This window comes from Leucoraja erinacea, chromosome 6 (assembly GCF_028641065.1).
Source record: "Leucoraja erinacea ecotype New England chromosome 6, Leri_hhj_1, whole genome shotgun sequence".
Classification (NCBI taxonomy): domain Eukaryota; kingdom Metazoa; phylum Chordata; class Chondrichthyes; order Rajiformes; family Rajidae; genus Leucoraja; species Leucoraja erinaceus.
The window spans coordinates 82,196,489-82,217,459 of NC_073382.1; the positions used below are offsets into that span (position 1 = coordinate 82,196,489).

At 59.3% G+C, this 20,971-nt stretch overlaps 1 protein-coding gene across 1 annotated transcript in view; it reads left to right on the top strand.

Annotated features, from left to right (window-relative positions):
- The first annotated feature begins 1,042 nt into the window (after positions 1–1,042).
- LOC129698443 (amyloid beta precursor protein binding family B member 1-like) overlaps positions 1,043–20,971 on the top strand; it is a 34,240-nt gene continuing 14,311 nt past the window's right edge. Inside the window, 12 exon segments of the mRNA XM_055637588.1 lie at positions 1,043–1,231; positions 5,656–6,304; positions 10,513–10,599; positions 10,602–10,640; positions 10,642–10,721; positions 13,237–13,293; positions 13,914–13,999; positions 15,235–15,292; positions 16,125–16,271; positions 18,871–18,998; positions 20,795–20,894; positions 20,897–20,917. Coding sequence (XP_055493563.1) covers positions 1,058–1,231; positions 5,656–6,304; positions 10,513–10,599; positions 10,602–10,640; positions 10,642–10,721; positions 13,237–13,293; positions 13,914–13,999; positions 15,235–15,292; positions 16,125–16,271; positions 18,871–18,998; positions 20,795–20,894; positions 20,897–20,917 — 1,626 coding nt within the window. The 5' untranslated portion in view covers positions 1,043–1,057.

A 20,971-nucleotide genomic window follows, 5' to 3' on the forward strand; every position in this document is an offset into this window, starting at 1 on the left:
CCTCCCCCCACACCCACACTCATCCCCTCCCCTTCCACACCCTTCTCGCCCCCCTCACCACCCACCCCTCTACACACCCATCGCCCTTACTTCCCCGCCAAATCCCACCCATTCCCCTTCCTCCACCCTACCCCACCCCCTCCCCTCCTCCACCTCCACACACCCCAATCTACACCCATCCCCTTCCCCACCCACACCTCCCACACATACCCCTTCACACCCACCCCTCCCCTCCAACCCCCACACACACCCCCACATAGTACACCCACCCCCTCCCACCCACAATCACACATCATACCCCCTCCACCCACCATCCCCCACCCCTCCCACACCCACTCCCCCAACTACCCCCTCACCATCAACACATCCCCCTCCCACACCCACCCCCCACCCCTCCCACACCCACCCCACCCCACACATACCCCACCCAACACTCCCACACTAACCCCCCCACTCCCCCTTCCCCAACCCCTCCCCACACCCCACACCACCCCAGCCCCAACCAACCCACCCCACCCCACCCCCTCTCTCTCTCCTCTCCCTCCCCCCATCACGACCATAACTAGGAGCAGAGTTGGCCACTCAGCCTCTCACTCTCCTCCCCCTCCCTTACCCACGCTCACGCCTCACTCCCCACATCCTACCCCCACATCCCATCCCTCACCCTCTCTGCCCACCCCCTGCCCCCCACCGGCCTCGTCTCTCACCCCCCCCCCCCCCCCCCCGCTACCCCATGCCTCCTGCCCCAACCCCAGCACATCTCACCCCCTCCCTTCCAGCTCTCACCCTCCCCCCCCCCCCCCCCCACCCCCCCCCCCCGGTTGTCCGTCCTTACCTGGCCATCTCTCCATGGCTGTGTTGAGAGCGGGGAGAGGAGGTGTGGGCTGGGCAGGGTAGTGCTGGTGTGCGTGAGGGGAAGGAGTTTGTGGGTACATAGCGGGGCTGTGCTGCGAGTGTGGCAGGAAGCAGCGAGGGGGACGGTGCAGTGCGATGCACGGCTGCTCTCGGCGCTGGTGCATGTGAGCAGGTGCAGCTCGTCGCACCTCTCCTGCACGGGATGGGCTGCCTGCGAACCTGTCTGTGTGGCGGAGACTGGAGCCTGCTGTCTGCAGCGGGGCTGTGGGCTGAATCCAGGGGCCGCAGGGGCAGAGATGCAGCGGAGCGCAGGGGCAGAGATGCAGCGGATCACCGGGGCAGAGACGCAGCAGAGCGCTGGGGCACCGGGGAGCAGGTCTGTGTTCGGCGATGTTACTGCGAGAGGGAGCGTGGCAGCTGGTGACGGGCTGAAGCTGTGGCAACCGCGCTGCCAAATGTAGCCTCACACTACAGACTAATTGTCACTTTCCAAGAGGCGACACTTGCGTGAGCAAACAGCGTCTCTCTCGAACGCTAGTGTCTGCTCTGTAATCTGAGCTAAAGCACGTACATTGAGAATGGAGACGAGGAGGAATTTCTTTAGCCAGGGGGTGGTGAATCTGTGGAATTCATTGTCACAGACGGCGGTGGAGGCCAAGTCGTAGGGTATTTTTGGTGAAGCAGAGATAGACAGATCCTCGATTAGTAAGGGCATCAAAGTTTATGGGGAGAAGGCAGGAGAATGGGGTTAGGAGGGAGAGATAGATCAGCAGAGTGATGATTGAATGGCGGTGCTGACTCAATGGGCCGAATGGCCTAATTCTGCTCCTATCACGTAAGACGCTTCCCCATCTCTGAGATCAACTGTGCAGGAAGGAACTGCAGATGCTGGTTTACACTGAAGATAGACACAAAATGCTGGAGGAACTCAGAGGGTCAGGCAGCATCTTTGGAGAGAAGGAATGGATGACTATTCGGGTTGAGACCCTTCTTCAGACTGAGAGTCGGGGGAGAGGGAGACATAGATATGTGGAAGGGTAAGGTGTGAAAACACAGATCAAAGGGAAGAGTGATCAAGGAAATATAGAATGTAGTCCTAGTTCTCCTACATTCTACTGTCCTCCTGATTAAATATTACTGACTGTATGGCTCGTTGTCACCTTCCCCAGAGCTAACAACGAACCAATCTTTATCTGTCCCTTTGATCTGTCATTTTCACACCTTACCCTTCCATATCTCTACGTCCCCCTCTCCCCTGACTCAGTCTGAAGAAGGGACTCGACCCGAAACGTCACCCATTTGTTCTCCCACCCCCGATAGGTTAGTAAAGGATTTTGAGCAATTTTGGGCCCCATATCTCGAGGAAGGATGTGCTGGCTCTGGAGAGGGTCCAGAGGTGGTTTACAAGAATGATCCCAGGAATGAGTGGGTTAACCTATGATGAGTGTTTGTCGGCACTGGGCTTGTACTCGCTGGAGGTTAGAAGAATGAGTGGGGACCTCATTGAAACGTACAGAATAGTGGAAGGCTTGGGTAGAGTGGATGTGGAGAAGATGTTTCCACTAGTGGGAGAGTCTAGGACTAGAGGTCACAGCCTCAGAATTAAAGGACGTCCTTTTAAGAAGGAGATGAGGAGGGATTTGTTTATACCGAGGGTGGTGAATCTGTGGAATTCTTTGCCACAGACGGCTGTGGAGGCCAAGTCAGTGGATATATTTAAGGCAGAGATAGATAGATTCTTGATTAGTACGGGTGTCAGAGGTTATGGGGAGACGGCAGGAGAATGGGGTTAAGAGGGAGAGATAGAACAGCTATGATTGAATGGCTGAGTAGACGATGGGCCGAATGGCCTAATTCTACTCCTGTTTCTTGTGACCTTATGGAACGAGGCAAGGTTCAGTCAATGTGGGGACGATTACTTCAGAATGAAGCTCCCCAGCCAGTGGAGCCTCATGTTCCAGCACTGTGTGCAGTTGTGGTTACCCTGCTACTGGAAGGATGGCGATATGTCGGAGAGGGTGCAGCAGAGATTCACCTGGATGTTACCAGGGCTTGCGGGCTTGAGTTACAGGGAGAGGTTGGATAGGCCGGGACTTTGTCCTTTGGAGCGTAGGGGGCTGAGGGGTGACCTTATTGAGGTGTACAAGATCATGAGGGGCACAGATAAAGTGAACGCTCACAGTCTGTTTCCCAGGGTAGAAGATTCTACAACTAGAGGGCACAGGGTTAAGGTGAGAGGGTAGAGATTTAAGAGGGACCTCAGGGGCAACTTCTACACTCATAGGGTTGTCCGTGTTCTGTGCTCTTTAATATTCGTATGGCTGTATGGCGACCACACATTTCACTGTACCAATTGGTACATGACAAATAAATGTATCTTGTATCTTGTATCTGGCACCAGCTGCCAGAGGAAGCTGTACAAGCGGGTACAATTATGACATTTAAAAGACATTGGGACAGATGCGGGCTTGAGATTTGGACAGATGCATGGATAGGAAGGGATATGGGCCAAACGCTGGCCCGGAATGTTAGTTTAGTTTGGTTAGTATGGAAAAGTGGGCCGAAGGGCCTGTTACCGTGCTGTACAGTGCCATGACTGTGCCCTCTAGCTTTAGACTCCCCGACCCTGCGGGGAAACGCTGACCATGCATCTTATCAATGTCCCTGAAGGCAGACACAAAATGCTGGAGTAACTCAGCTGGACAGGCAGCATCTCTGGAGAGAAGGATTTGGTGACGTTTCGGGCCGAGACCCTTCTTCAGAATATAGAACGGTTCATTGTTGGTTGGGGGGAAGGTGACAACGAGGCACACAATCAGTAATATTTAATCAGGAGGACAGTGAGACTAGTCGGAGAACCAGGGTGGGGGAGGGACGGAAAACAAAGAGTACTTTAAGTAGAGAAGTCAACATTCATACCACTGGGAAGGTTGAGGGGGGACCTCATTGAAACGTACAGAATAGTGAAAGGCTTGGATAGAGTGGACGTGGAGAGGATGTTTCCACTAGTGGGAGAGTCTAGGACGAGAGGTTATAGCCTCAGAATTAAAGGATGTTCTTTTAGACAATAGACAATTGGTGCAGGAGTAGGCCATTCGGCCCATTCGCTATGATCATGGCTGATCATCCACAATTAGTACCACATTCCTGCCTTCTCCCCATATCCCCTGACTCCGCTATCTTTAAGAGCTCTATCTTGAAAGCATCCAGAGAATTGGCCTCCACCACTGTCTGAGGCAGAGAATTCCACAGATTCACAACTCTCTGGGTGATAAGGTTTTTCCTCATCTCCGTTCTAAATGGCTTACCCCTGATTCTTAAACTGTGGCCCCTGGTTCTGGACTCCCCCAACATCGGGAACATGTTTCCTGCATTTTAGGAAGGAGCAGAGGAGCAATTTCTTTAGTCAGAGGGTGGTGAATCTGTGGATTTCATTGCCACAGACGGCTGTGGAGGCCAAGTCAGTGGATATTTTTAATGCAGAGATAGACAAATTCTTAATTAGAACGGGTGCCAAGTGTTGTGGGGAGAAGGCAGGAAAATGGAATTTGGAGGCAGAGATCAGCCATGATTGAATGGCGGAGTGGACCCGATGGGCCGAATGGCCTAATTCTACTGCTATCACTTGTGAACGTTCATACTACCAGGGTGCCCAAGTGAAATCTGAGGTGCTGTTCATGCAATGTCCCTCATCAGTGGCCTGTCCATGGAGGGGAGAAATTGATACCATCTATCTGCACCGAGTTTTAATCCCTCCCTCCTCCGCCCCCCCCCCCCCCCCGAGTCCCCCTCTCCCCTGTTGTCCCCCCCCACCCACCTCAGCAAGATTAATTCTGTCCCAACTTGGGTCTCCCATCCCCTCTCGTGAAGGCTCTGAGTCTTCGAGTCACACAGCACAGAAACAGACCCTTTTGCCTAATTCGCCCATGCTGACCAAGGTGCCCCATCTACACTAGTCCCACCTGCCCGCGTTTGGCCCATATCCCTCTAAACCTGTCCTCTCCATGTACCCGTCCAAATGTCTTTTAAATCTTGTTATTGTACCTGCCACAACTAGCGCCTCTGGCAGTTCGTTCCATACACCCACCATGTGTGGAAATAGTTACCTCTTAGGTGTCTATTAAATCTTTCCCCTCTCACCTTAAACCTGTGTCCTCTGGTTCTTGATTCCCCTACTCTGGGTAAAAGACTCTGTGTTCACCCGATCTATCCCTCTCATGATTTTATACACCTCAATAAAATCACCCCTCATCCTCCTACGCTCCAAGGAATAGTCCCAGCCTGCCCCACCTCTCCCTGTAGCTTAGGCCAGAGAGTCTTGGGGACATTGGTATAACAGCCACAGTACATGTACATGAACGTCAAGGTGGGTAGTGCAACCAACCACAGTTGCGGTCAGTGGGCTAGTAGTGGTCTGAGATGTGGGCCGAATGGTCAGTCCCCAGGCTGTACAGTTGTATGGAGGAAGGAACTGCAGGTGCTTCTTTACACTGAAGATAGACACAAAATGCTGGAATAACTCAGCGGGACAGGCAGCATCTCTGAAGAGAAGGAATGGGTGACATTCTGGGTCGGGACCCTTCCTCAGCCTCTGAAGAACTGAAGAAGGGCCTTGACCGGAAACGTCACCCATTCCTTCTCTCCAGAGATGCTGCCTGACCCGCTGAGTAACTCCAGTAATTTGTGTCTGTCTTCCTTCCTGCCCTCCAGTTCAGTGCTGTGATGCCAAGCTGTGCTAGCAGGGAGTGAGGGGCTGAGTGGCCTGGGTGTGCAGTGCTAATGCTGTCCTGTGTCCAGCAGAGTGAGCGTGGAGTGGCGTTGGGAGCCATGGCCAACCAGGGCGAGGTGGTCAACGTGAACGGCTGTGTGGCCCCGTCTCTGACCCTCGACCTGCGCTCCTCGCACAACGAGCTGCTCAACGCCGACCTGAAGCGTTGCGGGCCCCCCAAAGGCCGCACAGCGTACGCCTCCACCGACCTGCCGGCGGCAATGGGGCTGGCGACCGACACCGGCAGCTGCAAGTGGGTGAAGGACGGGCGCAACCAGCTACGGAGAGCGGCTCAGCACGTGCGGCAAGACCAGAACCGCAACGTCACTGGGCCAGAGGTGGGACCGGAGGCGCGGGCCGAAGGGCCAGCGGACAGCCAGCCTGGCAACACCGGCGGCTTCCTGCAGTACTACATGGGGCTGGAGCTGTCACTGGAGGGAGAGGCCGACACACAGACCCCCCTCCTGCACCTCCACCCGGGGGACAGTGCGGACCAGGAGGGGGAGGGGGAGGGGGACGAGGACGAGGGGGGGCTGGAGGTGCCGACCCAGGCCCCCCCCCACGACAGGAAGGCATCCTGCCTCTTCTTCGGGATGAGGAACACGGCGCCGAGCGACGAGGACTCCAGCTGGACCAGCCTATCACAGGGCAGCGCGTCCTGGAGCTCGCCCGACGACCTTGGTACGGTAACGGCGCCGGGCGGCATGGGGCAGCGCAGGGTGGCGTGGGGCAGCGTGGGGCTGCATGGGGCAGCGCCGGGCGGCATGGGGCAGCGCAGGGTGGCGTGGGGCAGCATGGTGCGGCATGGGGCTGCTGCATGGGGCAACGTGGTGTGGCATGGGGCAACGCGGTGTGGCATGGGGCTGCATGGGGCATCGCAGTGCTGCAAGGGGCAACGTGATGTGGCATGGTGCTGCATGGGTCATCGCGGTGCTGCAAGGGGCAACGTGATGTGGCATGGGGCTGCATGGGGCATCGCGGTGCTGCAAGGGGCAATGTGGTGTGGCATGGGGCTGCATGGGGAAACGTGGTGTGGCATGGGGCTGCATGGGGCAACGTGGTGTGGCATGTGACAATCGCGGTGCTTGCATGGGGCTGCATGGGGCAACGTGGTGTGGCATGGGGCTGCATGGGGCAACGTGGTGTGGCATGGGGCTGCATGGGGCAGCGTGGTGCCACATGGGGCTGCATGGGGCAATGTGGTGTGGCATGGGGCAGCGTGGTGCCACATGGGGCTGCATGGGGCAACGTGGTGTGGCATGGGACATCGCGGTGCTGCATGGGGCTGCATGGGGCAACGTGGTGTGGCATGGGGCTGCATGGGGCAATGTGGTGTGGCATGGGGCAGCGTGGTGCCACATGGGGCTGCGCCGGGCTGCATGGTGCACGGTGCGGCGCAGTAATGGCCGGTACAGTAACAGCACGACACTGCGCAGGGTGGTGCGGTGCGGCAACAGGCAGCGCTTCCTTGAGCTCGCCCGACCACCTGGGTACGGTAATAGCATTGGGTGGTGTGGCATGGCGCAGGATAGCATGGGCAAAGGGCAAAGTCTCCTGGAGCTCGTCTAGTGAGCTGAGTACCGCACGGCGCAGCACGGTAACGGCTCCCGGTTATCCGGGCATTCCCAGTCACTGCCAACACCGGCCCTCGTCAGTCACGGTACCGAGTGTAGAAGTGGGCATATCATGTTACTGTTGTACAAGAGGAGGTTTACCACAATGCTGCCTGGATTACAGGGCTTCAGCTGCAGGGGGAGCTTGGAGAGGGTGAGAGGAAGTTGACCACAACAATGCCTGCGTTAGTGGCTATTCACTACAGGGAGAGGCTGGACAGACTTGGGTTGTTGTCTCTGGAATGTCGGAGGTTGAGGGGAGACCTGATAGAAGTTTATGAAATAAAGAGGCGTTGATAGGGTAGACAGTCAGAACCTTTATCAAATACTAACGGGCACAGGTTTAAGGTGAAAGTTTAAAGGAGTTGTTTCGGGTCGATGGGAGAGGGGAGAAGAGGGAGTGACTGGTCCTTGATTATGCTGCTGGTCTTGCCGAGGCAACGTCAGGTGTAGATGGAGTGGATGGAAGGGAGGTTGGTTTGAGTGAGGGTCTGGGCTGCGTCCACAACTCCAGGGGAACTCCCCTGTGTCTACCCAGACAAGAGGTGAACGTAGACCTCAATGTCTCTCCAGAGATCGCGGGCTCAGTCCCCGTACAATAAACCCCTGCATCCCTGGGACCGGCCAGTGTGGACAAGGTGATGGAGACGGCTTGCAGCTTCCCTGCCTTCACAGGTCCCGGCTTAGCAGATCATTGTTCAGTTTCTTATTGTCACATGTAGCGAGGTACAGGTGAGAGCTTTTATTGCGTGCTACCCAGTCAAAGAAAAGACAAAACATGATTGTAATCAAGGCATCTACAGTGCACAGATTAAAGGGTGCAGCATTTAATGCAAAATATTACATTGAAGTCCGATTAAAGAAAGTTAAAAGGAGATGAGGAGAAATTTCTTGAGCCAGAGGGTGGTGAATCTGCGGAATTAATTGCCAGAGACAGCTAGGGAGGATGTCAATGGTTTAGTTTAGCTTAGAGATACAGCGCAGAAACAGGCCCTTTGGCCCATCGATTCTGCATCGACCTATTACTATCTCAGACACACTCGGGACAATTTAGATTTACTGTACCCAATTAACCTACAAACCTGTACGTGGGAGGAAACCGAAGATCTCGGAGAAAACCCACGCGGTCACGGGGAGAACGTACAAACTCTGTACAGACAGCACCTGAGGTCAGGATCGAACCCAGGTCTCTGGCGCTATGAGGCAGCAACTCTACCGCTGCAACGCCCTTGTGGTTATCTTAAAGGCGGAGATTAACATATTCTTGACCAGTACGGGTGTTAGAGGTTACGGGGAGAAGGCAGCAGAATGGGGTTGAGAGGCAGAGAGGGAAAGATTGATCAGTCATGATTGAATGGCGGAGAAGATTTGATGGGCCAAATGGCTTCATTCTGCTCCTTTCACTTATGGACATGTCACAGAATGATACAGTGTGGAAACAGGTCCTTCGGCCCAACTTGCCCACATCAGACAACATGTCCCAGCTACATTGGTCCCACCTGCCTGCGCTTGGTCCATATCCCTCCAAATCTGTCCTATCCATGTACCTGTCTAACTGTTTCTTAAACGTTGGGATAGTCCCAGCCTCAACTACCTCCTCTGGCAGCTTGTTCCATACACCCACCACCCTTTGTGTGAAAAAGTTACCCCTCAGATTCCTATTAAATCTTTTCCCCTTCACCTTGAACCTGTGCCCTCTGGTCCTCGATTCCCCTACTCTGGGCAAGAATTAGTACTAACCTCTGCCACCTGTACTAAAGTAATTTAATGGGGATTTGAGGGAAGTTGTTTTGTCCAGAAAGTAGTTGATACCCAGATCGCTTGCCAGAGCAGGTGGTGGAAGAGTGTGTCGGAGGACCTGGAGACACTGGTTTACACCGAAGGTCATGCAGCATCTCCAGAGAGAAGGAAGGGGTGATGTTTTGGGTTGAGACCGTTCTTGGGACAGAGAGACAGGGGAATGGGGAAGGAGAGGATAAGATGGTAACAGAACAAGTGAACGGTAGATGCGCATGGAACGGTGACCAAGAAAACAATGCACCATTGTTGGCTGTGGGAGAGGAGAGAATAGGTTAAACAGACTCCACTGTCCACATAACTCGTTATCACCTCTTCCCCCTTGCTCACCCACCCCCCCCCCCTCACTGCCCCTCCATCCCCCCCTCACTACCCCTCCCCTCCCCCTTCGTCATCCCCTCCCCTCGCTTGTCCCTCCTCCCCCCCCTCACTGCCCCTCCCTCATCCCCCCCTCCTCGCTTCGTCCCTCACACTTACACCCCCTCCTCGCTCGCGCCCCATCCCTTCATCCCCCCCCCTCACTGCATCATCCACCCCTTGCCCCCCCCTCGCTCCACTTCGCCCCTCCCACCGCCCCTCGCTTCACCCCTCGCATCGTCCACACCTTTCTCCTCCCCCTCCTCCCCCACTCCCCCCCTCCCCCCTCCCTCACTGCCCCCCCCCTCACTGTCCACCCCTTGCCCCCCCTCACTCACTGCCCCTCCTCTCATTGCCCCTCCCACTCATCCCCCCTGTCCCCCCTCATCCACCACTCGCATCGTCCACCCCCTCACTTTCCCCCCCCTCACTGTCCCCCCCCTCACTGTCCCCCCCTCACCCCCTCACTGTCCCCCCCTCACTGTCCCCCCCTCACTGTCCCCCCCCCTCACTGTCCCCCCCTCACTGTCCCCCCCCTCCCCCCCTCACTGTCCCCCCCACTGTCCCCCCCTCACTGTCCCCCCCCTCACTGTCCCCCCCCTCACTGTCCCCCCCTCACTGTCCCTCCCCTCACTGTCCCCCCTCACCCTGCCCCTTCCTTCATTCGCTCCCCTCACTGTCCCCCCTCACTGTCCCCCCTCACTGTCCCCCCTCACTGTCCCCCCCTCACTGTCCCCCCTCACTGTCCCCCCCCTCACTGTCCCCCCTCACTGTCCCCCCCTCACTGTCCCCCCCCTCACTGTCCTTCATTTCCCCTCCCCTCACTGTCCCCCCCTCACTGTCCCCCCCCCACTGTCCCCCCTCTGTCCCTCACTGCCCCTTCCTTCACTGCCCCTCCCCCCCCCTCACTGTCCCCCCCTCACTGTCCCCCCCTCACTGTCCCCCCCTCACTGTCCCCTTCCCCTTCCTTCATCGCCCCTCCCCTCGCATCATCCACCCCTTGCTCCACTTTGCCCTTCCCCCTCGTTCACCCCCCTCCCCTCGCTCGCCCCTCCACCCCTCACCCCCCCTCGCTCACTGCTCCCCCCCCTCGCCCCCCCCCTCCCCCCCCCCGTGCTACAGATGGCGTGTGGCAGAGGGAGCCACTGGAGAAGGACACAGACCTACCCGCAGGCTGGATGAGGGTGAGGGACACGTCGGGCACCTACTACTGCACATCCCCACGGGGACCACTCAGTGGCAGCCCCCCCCACCCCCCCTCCATGGCAGACCCCGACCCCCAGAAACCCTCCTCCATGTCGCAGTGCACCACGCCGTCCGAGGAGCAGCAGGTAACGGGGGGGGAGGGGGTGGGGGGGGGGGGGGAAATGCGGTGGGGGGGGTTACAGGAGGGGGGAGCGTTGGGGGGGGGGGATGTGAATGCGGGGGGAGCTGTGTGACGATGGGGTGGCCGGGGGGTTGGGGGGGGGGGGAACAATGGGGGGGGAGGAATGGGACTGGGGGCCCATGGGGGTGGAGACAACATGGGGGGGGGGGGAGGGGACACACAAACTAGGGCGGGGCAGAGGGGGGGGGCAATGGGACTGTGCCGTGCCATATCCGGGGTTCACTGTGCCCGTCAGTGTGGGGGGAGGGGGTTACTTCAGCGGCGGGGGTGTGGGGGGTGGGGATGCACTGGTGGGGATGAGGAGGTTCACTACATCTGGGAGGAGGGGGGTGACTGCATGGTGAGGGGGAGTAACTGAGTGGGGAGGGGGTGACGTCACGCTGAGGGGGGGGGTCAGGTTGAGGTAATTGGCTGCTCTTGCATTCACTTTAGTTACGTTCAGAGGTACATGATGGAAAGAGGCCCTTCGGCCCATCAAGTCCACACCAACCAGCGATCTCCACGTAGCACCAGTTCCCACGTTCTCCCACTTTCCCACCCACTCCCTGCACGCTAGGGACAATTTACTGCGGGCCAAGTAACCTACAAACCCGCACGTCTTTGGCGTGTGGAAGGAAACCCGGAGCACCCGGAGAAAACCCACGGGGTGAACGTACAAACTCCGTACAGACAGCACCCGTAGTCAGGATGGAAACTGGGTCTCTGGCGCTGTGAGGGGGAAACTCTACCACTGCGCCACTGTGCCGCCCACTGCTTACATGCATGGTTTGGTTTAGTTGGCAAAGGCACAGTTTAGTTTAGTAACTCAGTTTAGTAACTCAGTCCAGTCGAGTTTATGGTCACGTGTACCGAGGTACAGTGACAAGGCTTTGTTGCGAGCTGTCCCGTCAGTGGAAAAACAATACATGATTACAATCGTGCCATTTATAGTCTAGAGATACATGATAAGGGAATAATGTTTAGTGCAAGGTAAAGTCCGATCAAGGATAGTCCAAGTGTCCAAAGCGGTAGATAGTAGTTCAGCACTGCTCTCTAGTTGTGGTAGGATGATTCAGTTGCCTGATAACAGCACAGGAACATGGATAGGTGACGTTTCACACAGTGCTGGAGTAACTCAGCGGGTCAGGCAGCATCTGTGGAGAACATGGATAGGTGACGTTTTGAGTAATTTGGGTGCAGCGGGTAGAGCTGCTGTTTCACAACGCCAGATTTCCAGGTTCAATCTCAACCTCAGGCAATGCCTGTGTGGAGTTTGCAACTTTTCCCCAGTGACCGTGTGGGTTTCCTCTTAGAAACATAGAAAATAGGTGCAGGAGTAGGCCATTCGGCCTTTCGAGCCTGCACCGCCATTCAATATGATCATGGCTGATCATCCAATTCAGTATCCTGTACCTGCCTTCTCTCCATACCCCCTGATCCCTTTAGCCACAAGGGCCACATCTAACTCCCTCTTAAATATAGCCAATGAACTGGCCTCAACTACCTTCTGCGGCAGAGAATTCCAGAGATTCACCACTCTCTGTGTGAAAAATATTTTCCTCATCTCGGTCCTAAAAGATTTCCCCCTTATCCTTAAACTGTGACCCCTTGTTCTGGACTTCCCAACATCGGGAATAATCTTCCTGCATCTAGCCTGTCCAACCCCTTAAGGTATCTTGGTGTCCAGCTTCCTCCCACATCCCAAAGACGTGCGGGGTTGTCGGCTAATTGGGCCTCTGTAAATTGGGTGGGAGAGTGAGATCTCATAGAACCAGCGTGATCGGGTGGTGGATGGTTTGTGTGGTCTCGGTGGGGCCTGTTTCCATGCTGTGTCTCTAAACTACACCTACAAACATCGAGCCCACAGCTCCAACATGTTGGGTCAGGGGGTGGGTGTGAGTTGTTGGTCAGTGCATGTGCTCACTGCCTGGGTCAGTGTGGTGAGTGGATGCAGAGACCCAGTGAGCAAAGTTGTACCATCGTGCCTCCTTCCCCCTTCACCAGCTCCTCAAGACTCCCCCGGCTGCTGACCCCCCCCCCCCTCAACTGCCCCCCCCCACAAAACTGACCATCTCCCCCAACCCCCCTGCTGACTGACCCCCCTCAATCCTCCTGACCCACCCCCCCCCCCCCTGCTGACTGACCATCCCCACCCCAACTTCCCCCTCCTGATTACCCCCCCCCCTGCTGACTGACCCCCCCCTCAACCTCCCTCTCCTGACCCCCCTCACCCCCCCCTGCTGACTGACCCCCCCCTCAACCTCCCTCTCCTGACCCCCCTCAACCCCCCCTGCTGACTGACCCCCCCTCAACCCCCCTCCTGACCCCCCTCAAACCCCCTCCTGACCCCCCCACCCCCTCAACCCTCCTCCTCCTAACCCCCTCCTCCTCCTAACCCCCCCCCCCCCCCCCCCCCCCTCCTGCCCCCTCCTCCCTTGCCTTGCTTTGCCCCTGGTCTGACCCTGGCCGTTGTCTTGCAGCTGACCTGGGCAGGTTTCACGGCGGGGGACGGGTGCGACGATGCCGGTGAGTGGAAGGTAAGTCACCAGCCCCTCATAAAAACGGCAGGGAGCCCGGCGACACCCGAGTGGCACGGTAACTCAGCGGGTCAGGCAGCATCTGTGGATGGGATAGCCAGGCGATGTTGCCCCTCTGTACACTCGTCACCCATCCCCCCCATCCCTCACTTCCCCTTCATCCTCCCACCCCCCCCCCCCCCCCAGCCCTTCCACCCACACCCTCTGCCTGTACATGGGCACAGCGAGTATAACTGTAGGGGGGGGGGGGGGGTGTGACTGTGGGTGGGGGCGGTGCGTGTGACTAGGAAGGAACTGCAGATGCTGGTTTACACTGAAGATAGACACAAAATGCTGGAGTAATTCAGACAGCGTCTCTGGAGAGAAGGAATGGGTAACGTTTCAAGTCGACACTGACATCTGAAGAAGGGTCTCGACACGAAACGTCGTTCCTATGAGTTACTCCTGCACTCTGTGAAACGTCACCTATCCATGTTCTCCACAGATGCTGCCTGACCCGCTGAGTTACTCCAGCACTCTGTGTCTATTTTTGGGGGAATTGGTGCCGGGTTGATGCGAGTGTTGGCAGTTACTGTGTGTTGTGTGTGTGCCGTCTGACAGTATCTTTGTCCCCCCCCCAGGACGCAGTCACCCCCCCAGAGAGCACGGACAACAGTCTGCGAGACTTTGAGGGAGCAACATTACGATATGCATCGTTGAGTCTCGGGTACGTGATCATCCTCTGAGTTTAGAGATACAGCGCAGAACCAGGCCCCTCAGCCCACCGTGTCCTCGCCGACCAGCGATCCCAGCACACTAACACTATCCTACACACACACCAGGAACAATTCACATTTACACCAAGCCAATTAACCTACAAACCTGTGCGTCTTTGGAGCGTGGGAGGAAACCGAAGATCTCGGAGAAAACCCACGCAGGTCACGGGGAGAACGTACAAACTCCGTACAGACAGCGCCCGTAGTCAGGACCGATCCCGTGTCTCTGGCACTGTGAGGCAGCAGCTCTACCCGCTGCACCTCCCTGTCTCTGTCCAGACTTTCCTCCCGTTCGAGAGGGTGCAGGAGAGATTCACCTGGATGTTACCTGGGCTTGCGGGCCTGAGTTACAGGGAGAGGTTGGATAGGCTGGGACTTTGTCCTTTGGAGCGTAGGGGGCTGAGGGGTGACCTTATTGAGGTGGACAAGATCATGAGGGGCACGGATAAAGTGAACGCTCACAGTCTGTTTCCCGGGGTCGACGATTCTACAACTAGAGGGCACAGGGTTAAGGTGAGAGGGGAGAGATTTAAGAGGGACCTCAGGGGCAACTTCTACACTCAGAGGGTGGTCTGTATCTGGCACCAGCTAGACAATAGACAATAGGTGCAAGGTAAAGCCAGTAAAGTCTGATCAAAGATAGTCTGAGGGTCACCAATGAGGTAGACAGTGGTTCAGCACTGCTTTCTGGTTGTGGTGGGATGGTTCAGTGCCTGATAACAGCCGGGATGAAACTGTACCTGAATCTGGAGGTGTGCGTTTTCACATTACTGTACCTCTTGCCTGATGGGAGAGGGGAGAAGAGGGAGTGAGTGGGGGTGAGACTGGTCCTTGATGATGCTGCTGGCCTTGCCGAGGCAGCGTGAGGTGTAGATGGAGTCGATGGAAGGGAGCATGGTTTGTGTGATGGTCTGGGCAGCGTCCACAATTTCCTCCCAATTTCTTGTGGTCTTGGATGGAGCTGTTCCCAAACCGTGCTGTGATGCATCCTGATAAAATGCTCTCTACGGCGCATCTGTAGAAGTTGGTGAGAGTTGTTGGAGACTTACAGGGGGCTTCTGCACCCCCCCCCTCCCCAACACTCCCCAGTTGCCGGGGTAACCCCTCGCTGCTGTCCCTGGGGGGAGGTGTGGACAGGGCAGCCGTCGTTGGTCGAGCTGCTCACACTGACCGTTGTGTCTCCCAGGGGGTCAGCGGAGGAGGACGGCACCAAGACCTTCAGCAACATCGACGACGAGTCCAAGGTCAGGCCGTGACCCGGGGTTCCCCCCCTTCCCGTGACCAAACGTGACCCCACGACCCCCCCCGTGACCCTCACGACCCAACCATGACCTCACAACACAACCATGACCCTCGTGACCCTCACGACCCAACCGTGACCCCCCACGACAACCATCACTCCTCACGACCCAACCGTGACCCTCACCACCCAACCATGACCCCCCTGACACTCATGACCCCCCCGTGACCCTCAAGACCCAACCATGACCCCCACCACCCAACCATGATCCCCCTGACACTCACCCACCCAATCGTGACTCCCAAGACACAACCATGACCCCCATGACCCCCCCGTGACCCTCACCACCCAACCATGACCCCACCACCCAACCATGACCCCCCCGTGACCCTCACGACCCAACCGTGACCTCCACGTAGCAACCATGACCCCCACCGACCCCTCACACGACCCAACCATGACCCCCACCACCCCCCAGTGACCCCCACGTCCCCCTGTGACCCTCACCACCCAACTGTGACCCCTGGACCCAACCATGACCCTAACGCCCCCCCATGACCCCCACCTCCCACCCATGACCCCAACGACCCCCCCCCATGACCCATGTCCCCACCATGATCCCCACCACCCCCCACGACCCAACCCAACCATGACCACTTCCCCATCCCCATCCCTGTGACCACCCCCCCTCTCCCCCCGCGGGCCGTTCCTCCTCCCCTCCCCCGCTAAACTCACCCCTCACGTCTCCTCCTACTCTTCCCCCATCCCCCCCCCCCCATCTGCAAAAGCGTGCCCCCCCCTCGCTGCCCCCTGACGTGCGGTGTTTGCTGCGTCAGTGTTTCCAGGTGCAGTCGCTGGGCTGGGTGGAGATGCTGGAGGAGGACCTGGCCCCCGGCAAGAGCAGCGTTGCTGTCAACACCTGCATCCGCCAGCTGTCCATGCACCGCGGCACCCTGCACGACAGCGCAGGATCATGGGGGCAGGTGGGTTCACCGAGGACAGGTGGAGCACACGGGGTTGTGGGGGACACGGGGACAGGTGGGGCACACGGGGACAGGTGGGGCACACGGGCACACGGGGACAGGTGGGGGACACGGGGTGGGGACAGGTGGGGGCAGGTGGAGCACACGGGGACAGGTGGGGGACACGGGGACAGGTGGGGGACAGGTGGGGGCAGGTGGAGCACACGGGGACAGGTGGGGCACACGGGGACACGGGGACAGGTGGGGACACGGGGACAGGTGGGGCACACGGGGCGGGACAGGTGGGGCACACGGGGACAGGTGGGGGACACGGGGACAGGTGGGGGACACGGTGGACAGGTGGGGGACACGGGGACAGGTGGGGGCAGGGGGGGGGCACACAGGGGACAGGTGGGGGACACGGGGGCAGGTGGGGGCAGGTAGGGGGACACGGGGACCACAGGTGGGGCACACGGGGACAGGTGGGGGACACGGGGGCGGACAGGTGGGGCACACGGGGACAGGTGGGGCACACGGGGACAGGTGGGGCACACGGGGACAGGTGGGGCACCCGGGACAGGTGGGGCACACGGGGACAGGTGGGGGACACGGGGACAGGTGGGGCACACGGGGACAGGTGGGGCAGGTGGGTGGCACACGGGGACAGTGGGGGCACACGGGGACAGGTGGGGGACACGTGGGACAGGTGGGGGCACACGGGGACAGGTGGGGGCACACGGGGACAGGTGGGGCACACGGGGACAGGTGGGGCACACGGGACAGGTGGGGACACACGGGACAGGTGGGGCACACGGGGACAGGTGGGGCACACGGGGGACAGGTGGGGGCACACGGGGACAGGTGGGGCACACGGGGACAGGTGGGGGACACGGGGACAGGTGGGGGACAGGTGGGGACAGGTGGGGGACACGGGGACAGGTGGGGCACACGGGGACAGGTGGGACAGGTGGGGCACACGGGTGGGGGGACAGGGACCGGGGGACACGGGACGGGGGGGCCACGGGGACAGGTGGGACACACGGGGACAGGTGGGGGACACGGTGGGACAGGTGGGGACAGGTGGGGACACGGGGACAGTGGGGCACACGGGACAGGTGGGGCACACGGGGGACAGGTGGGGGGCACACGGGGACAGGTGGGGCACACGGGGACAGGTGGGGCACACGGGGACAGGTGGGGCACACAGGTGGACAGGTGGGGGCACACGGGGACAGGTGGGGGACACGGGGGACAGGTGGGGGACACGGGGACAGGTGGGGACACGGGGACAGGTGGGGGCACACGGGACAGGTGGGGGCACACGGGGACAGGTGGGGCACACGGGGACAGTGGGGGCACACGGGGACAGGTGGGGTACACGGGGACAGGTGGGGCACACACGGGGACAGGTGGGGGACACGGGGACAGGTGGGGACACGGGGACAGGTGGGGGGACACGGGGACAGGTGGGGGACACGGGGACAGGTGGGGGGAGGTGGGGGCACACGGGGACAGGTGGGGCACACGGGGACAGGTGGGGGCAGGTGGGGCACACGGGGACAGGTGGGGCACACGGGGACAGGTGGGGGCACACGGGGGGGCAGGTGGGGGACACGGGGACAGGTGGGGGACACGGGGACAGTGGGGCACACGGGGACAGGTGGGGGACACGGGGACAGGTGGGGCACACGGGGACAGGTGGGGGACACGGGACAGGTGGGTCACACGGGGACAGGTGGGGGACACGGGGACAGGTGGGGGACACGGGGACAGGTGGGGACAGGTGGGACACGGGGACAGGTGGGGACACGGGGACAGGTGGGGACACGGGGGGGGGGACAGGTGGGACAGGTGGGCACACGGGGACAGGTGGGGCACACGGGGACAGGTGGGGACAGGGGACAGGTGGGGGACACGGGGACAGGTGGGGGCACAGGTGGGGGCAGGTGACACGGGGACAGGTGGGGGCACACGGGGACAGGTGGGGGACACGGGGACCGGGGGGCAGGTGGGGCACACGGGGACAGGTGGGGCACACACGGGACAGGTGGGGCACACGGGGGACAGTGGGGGACACGGTGGGGCACACGGGGGCAGGTGGGGGCTGCGGGGACGGTGGACACACGGTGGTGGGACACGGGGACAGGTGGGGGACACGGGGACAGGTGGGCAGGGGAGCACACGGGGGCAGGTGGGGGCACACGGGGACAGGTGGGGCACACGGGGTGGGGTGGGCACACGGGGACAGGTGGACACACGGGGGCAGGTGGGGGCAGGTGGAGCACACGGGGACAGGTGGGGGCAGGTGGGGACAGGTGGGGCACGGGGACAGGTGGGCACATGGGGACACCTGGCATAGGTGTGTACATCTGGGCTAGGTGGGGACAGGTGGGGGCACATGGGGACACCTGGCATAGGTGTGTACATCTGGGCTAGGTGGGGACAGGTGGGGGCTCCTGGGTACGGGTGGGTACATTTGTGCAGGGGTGGGTGTGGGGTGTACAGGGGGAACCCCCCCCCCCCCCCCTGTTTTGTGTCCAGACCCCCGCGGGCTAGTGAGTGTGACTGTGTGGGGGCTCACTAACGATGTCTCACACCCCTCCCCCCCCCCCCCCCCCAGGGCAAGGCAATGCAGCTGTTACTGGAGGACGACACGTTGAGCCTGGTTGACCCCGTGACCCAGACGCCGCTGCACATGCAACCCATCGTCAGCATCCGTGTGTGGGGCGTGGGGCGCGACAATGGCCGGTAGGAGCCACACACGCCAGACCCTCGACCTGTGACCCCCAACCCTTGACCCCAGACCCTCCCCCGACCCTGCGACCAGCTCCCCCATGAACCCACACGACGACTCGACCCCGGGACCCCTAATGTGTGACCCCTTGGCCCACGACCCCGACCCCATGATGCTTGACACCCCTTAACCCTGAACCGTGTATCCCCCCCCCCCTCCCCCCCGGCTGCAGCGGGCAGTGCGGATGCGCGGGTGAGTGCGGGCCGTGTGTGTGGAGGGATGTGTTGCCGCAGTGATCAGACATGATTTCTCTCTCCCCCACCCCGCCGTGCTGCCGCTAACTCAGGGAGAGGTACAGTATCTCACCCCTCACCCCCCATCGTGCCATCTTCCCCCATCCCCCACACTCTGCACCCCCATTGTGCCATTCCCCCCCGTCCCCACACTCTGCAACACCTGCACCCCCATTGTGTCACCCCCCCCACACACTGCACCCCTTGTGCCGTGCTCTGTGTGACCCCTCACACTCCATCCCCCCCATCTGTGTGTCTCTTCACCTGGCTATTGTCTGCAAAGGTGCCATCTCCCATCGACATCTCCCTGTCTGTACCCTGTCTCCCCATGTGCTCCCTCCTGCGGGACAGTGGGGGGGGGTGTGGGGGGGGGGGGGGGGGGAGGGAGTGCTGCACTGTGGGATGGGGAGGTACAGCAGCAGTGAAGAAAGCTAATGGCATGTTGGCTTTCATTGCAAGGGGATTTGAATTTAGGAGCAAGGTGGTCCTACTGCAGTTGTACAGGGCCCTGGTGAGACCACACCTGGAGTATTGTGCGCAGTTTTGGTCTCCTAATTTGAGGAAGGACATTCTTGCTATTGAGGGAGTGCTGCGTAGGTTTACAAGGTTAATTCCCGGGTTGGCGGGACTGTCCTATGCTGAGAGAATGGAGCAGCTGGGCTTGTGCACTCTGGAATTTAGAAGGATGAGAGGGTATCTTATTGAAACATATAAGATTATTAAGGGTTTGGACACGCTAGAGGCAGGAAACATGTTCCCGATGTTGGGGGAGTCCAGAACCAGGGGCCACAGTTTAAGAATAAGGGGTCAGCCATTTAGAACGGAGACGAGGAAACACTTTTTCACACAGGGATTTGTGAGTCTGTGGAATTCTCTGCCTCAGAGGGCGGTGGTGGCCGGTTCTCTGGATACTTTCAAGAGAGAGCGAGATAGGGTACTTAAAGATAGTGGAGTCAGGGGATATGGGGAGACGGCAGGAACGGGGTACTGATTGTGGATGATCAGCCATTGTCAATGTGATTATGGCTGATCATCCTCAATCAGTACCTGTATACCTGCGCTCCTAGAGCCCTCTGCTCCACAACACTCCCCACACGGCAACACCTCACACTCACCTGTATTAAACTCCATCTGCTATCTCTCAGCCCCACTGCGCAGGATGCTCTTGTATCTCTCACAGTGTTTGTGCCTCTGCTGTGAGCGAGTCAGTCACTTGGGTCAGACACAGAGTGCTGGAGTAACTCAGCGGGCCAGGCAGCATCTGTGGAGAACATGGATAGGTGACGTTTCTGGGAGGGACACTTCTTTAGACTGGGAGTCAGGGGAGAGGGAGACGAGAGATATAGACGGTGATGTAGAGAGATGTGGAATCACAGAGGGGGAGCAGCGAGACACCATGTTACATATCCTTCGTCAGAGAGCGGGGGAGAACTTAGTTGGCAGAGTGGGGTGACGGCAGGGCTGCCCCGTCTGTCTGACCCCCTGGTGTTTCTTACCCCCCACCCTCCACACTGCAGGGACTTTGCCTATGTGGCCAGAGACAAGCTGACCCGTGTGCTGAAGTGTCACGTCTTCCGCTGTGATTCCCCCCGCCCAAGGCCATCGCCACCCCCCCACTCTACACCCACATCTGCTCACAGGTAAGGCCCCTTCCCCCATCCCCCTCTCACCCCATCCTCACCTCACCCCCCCTC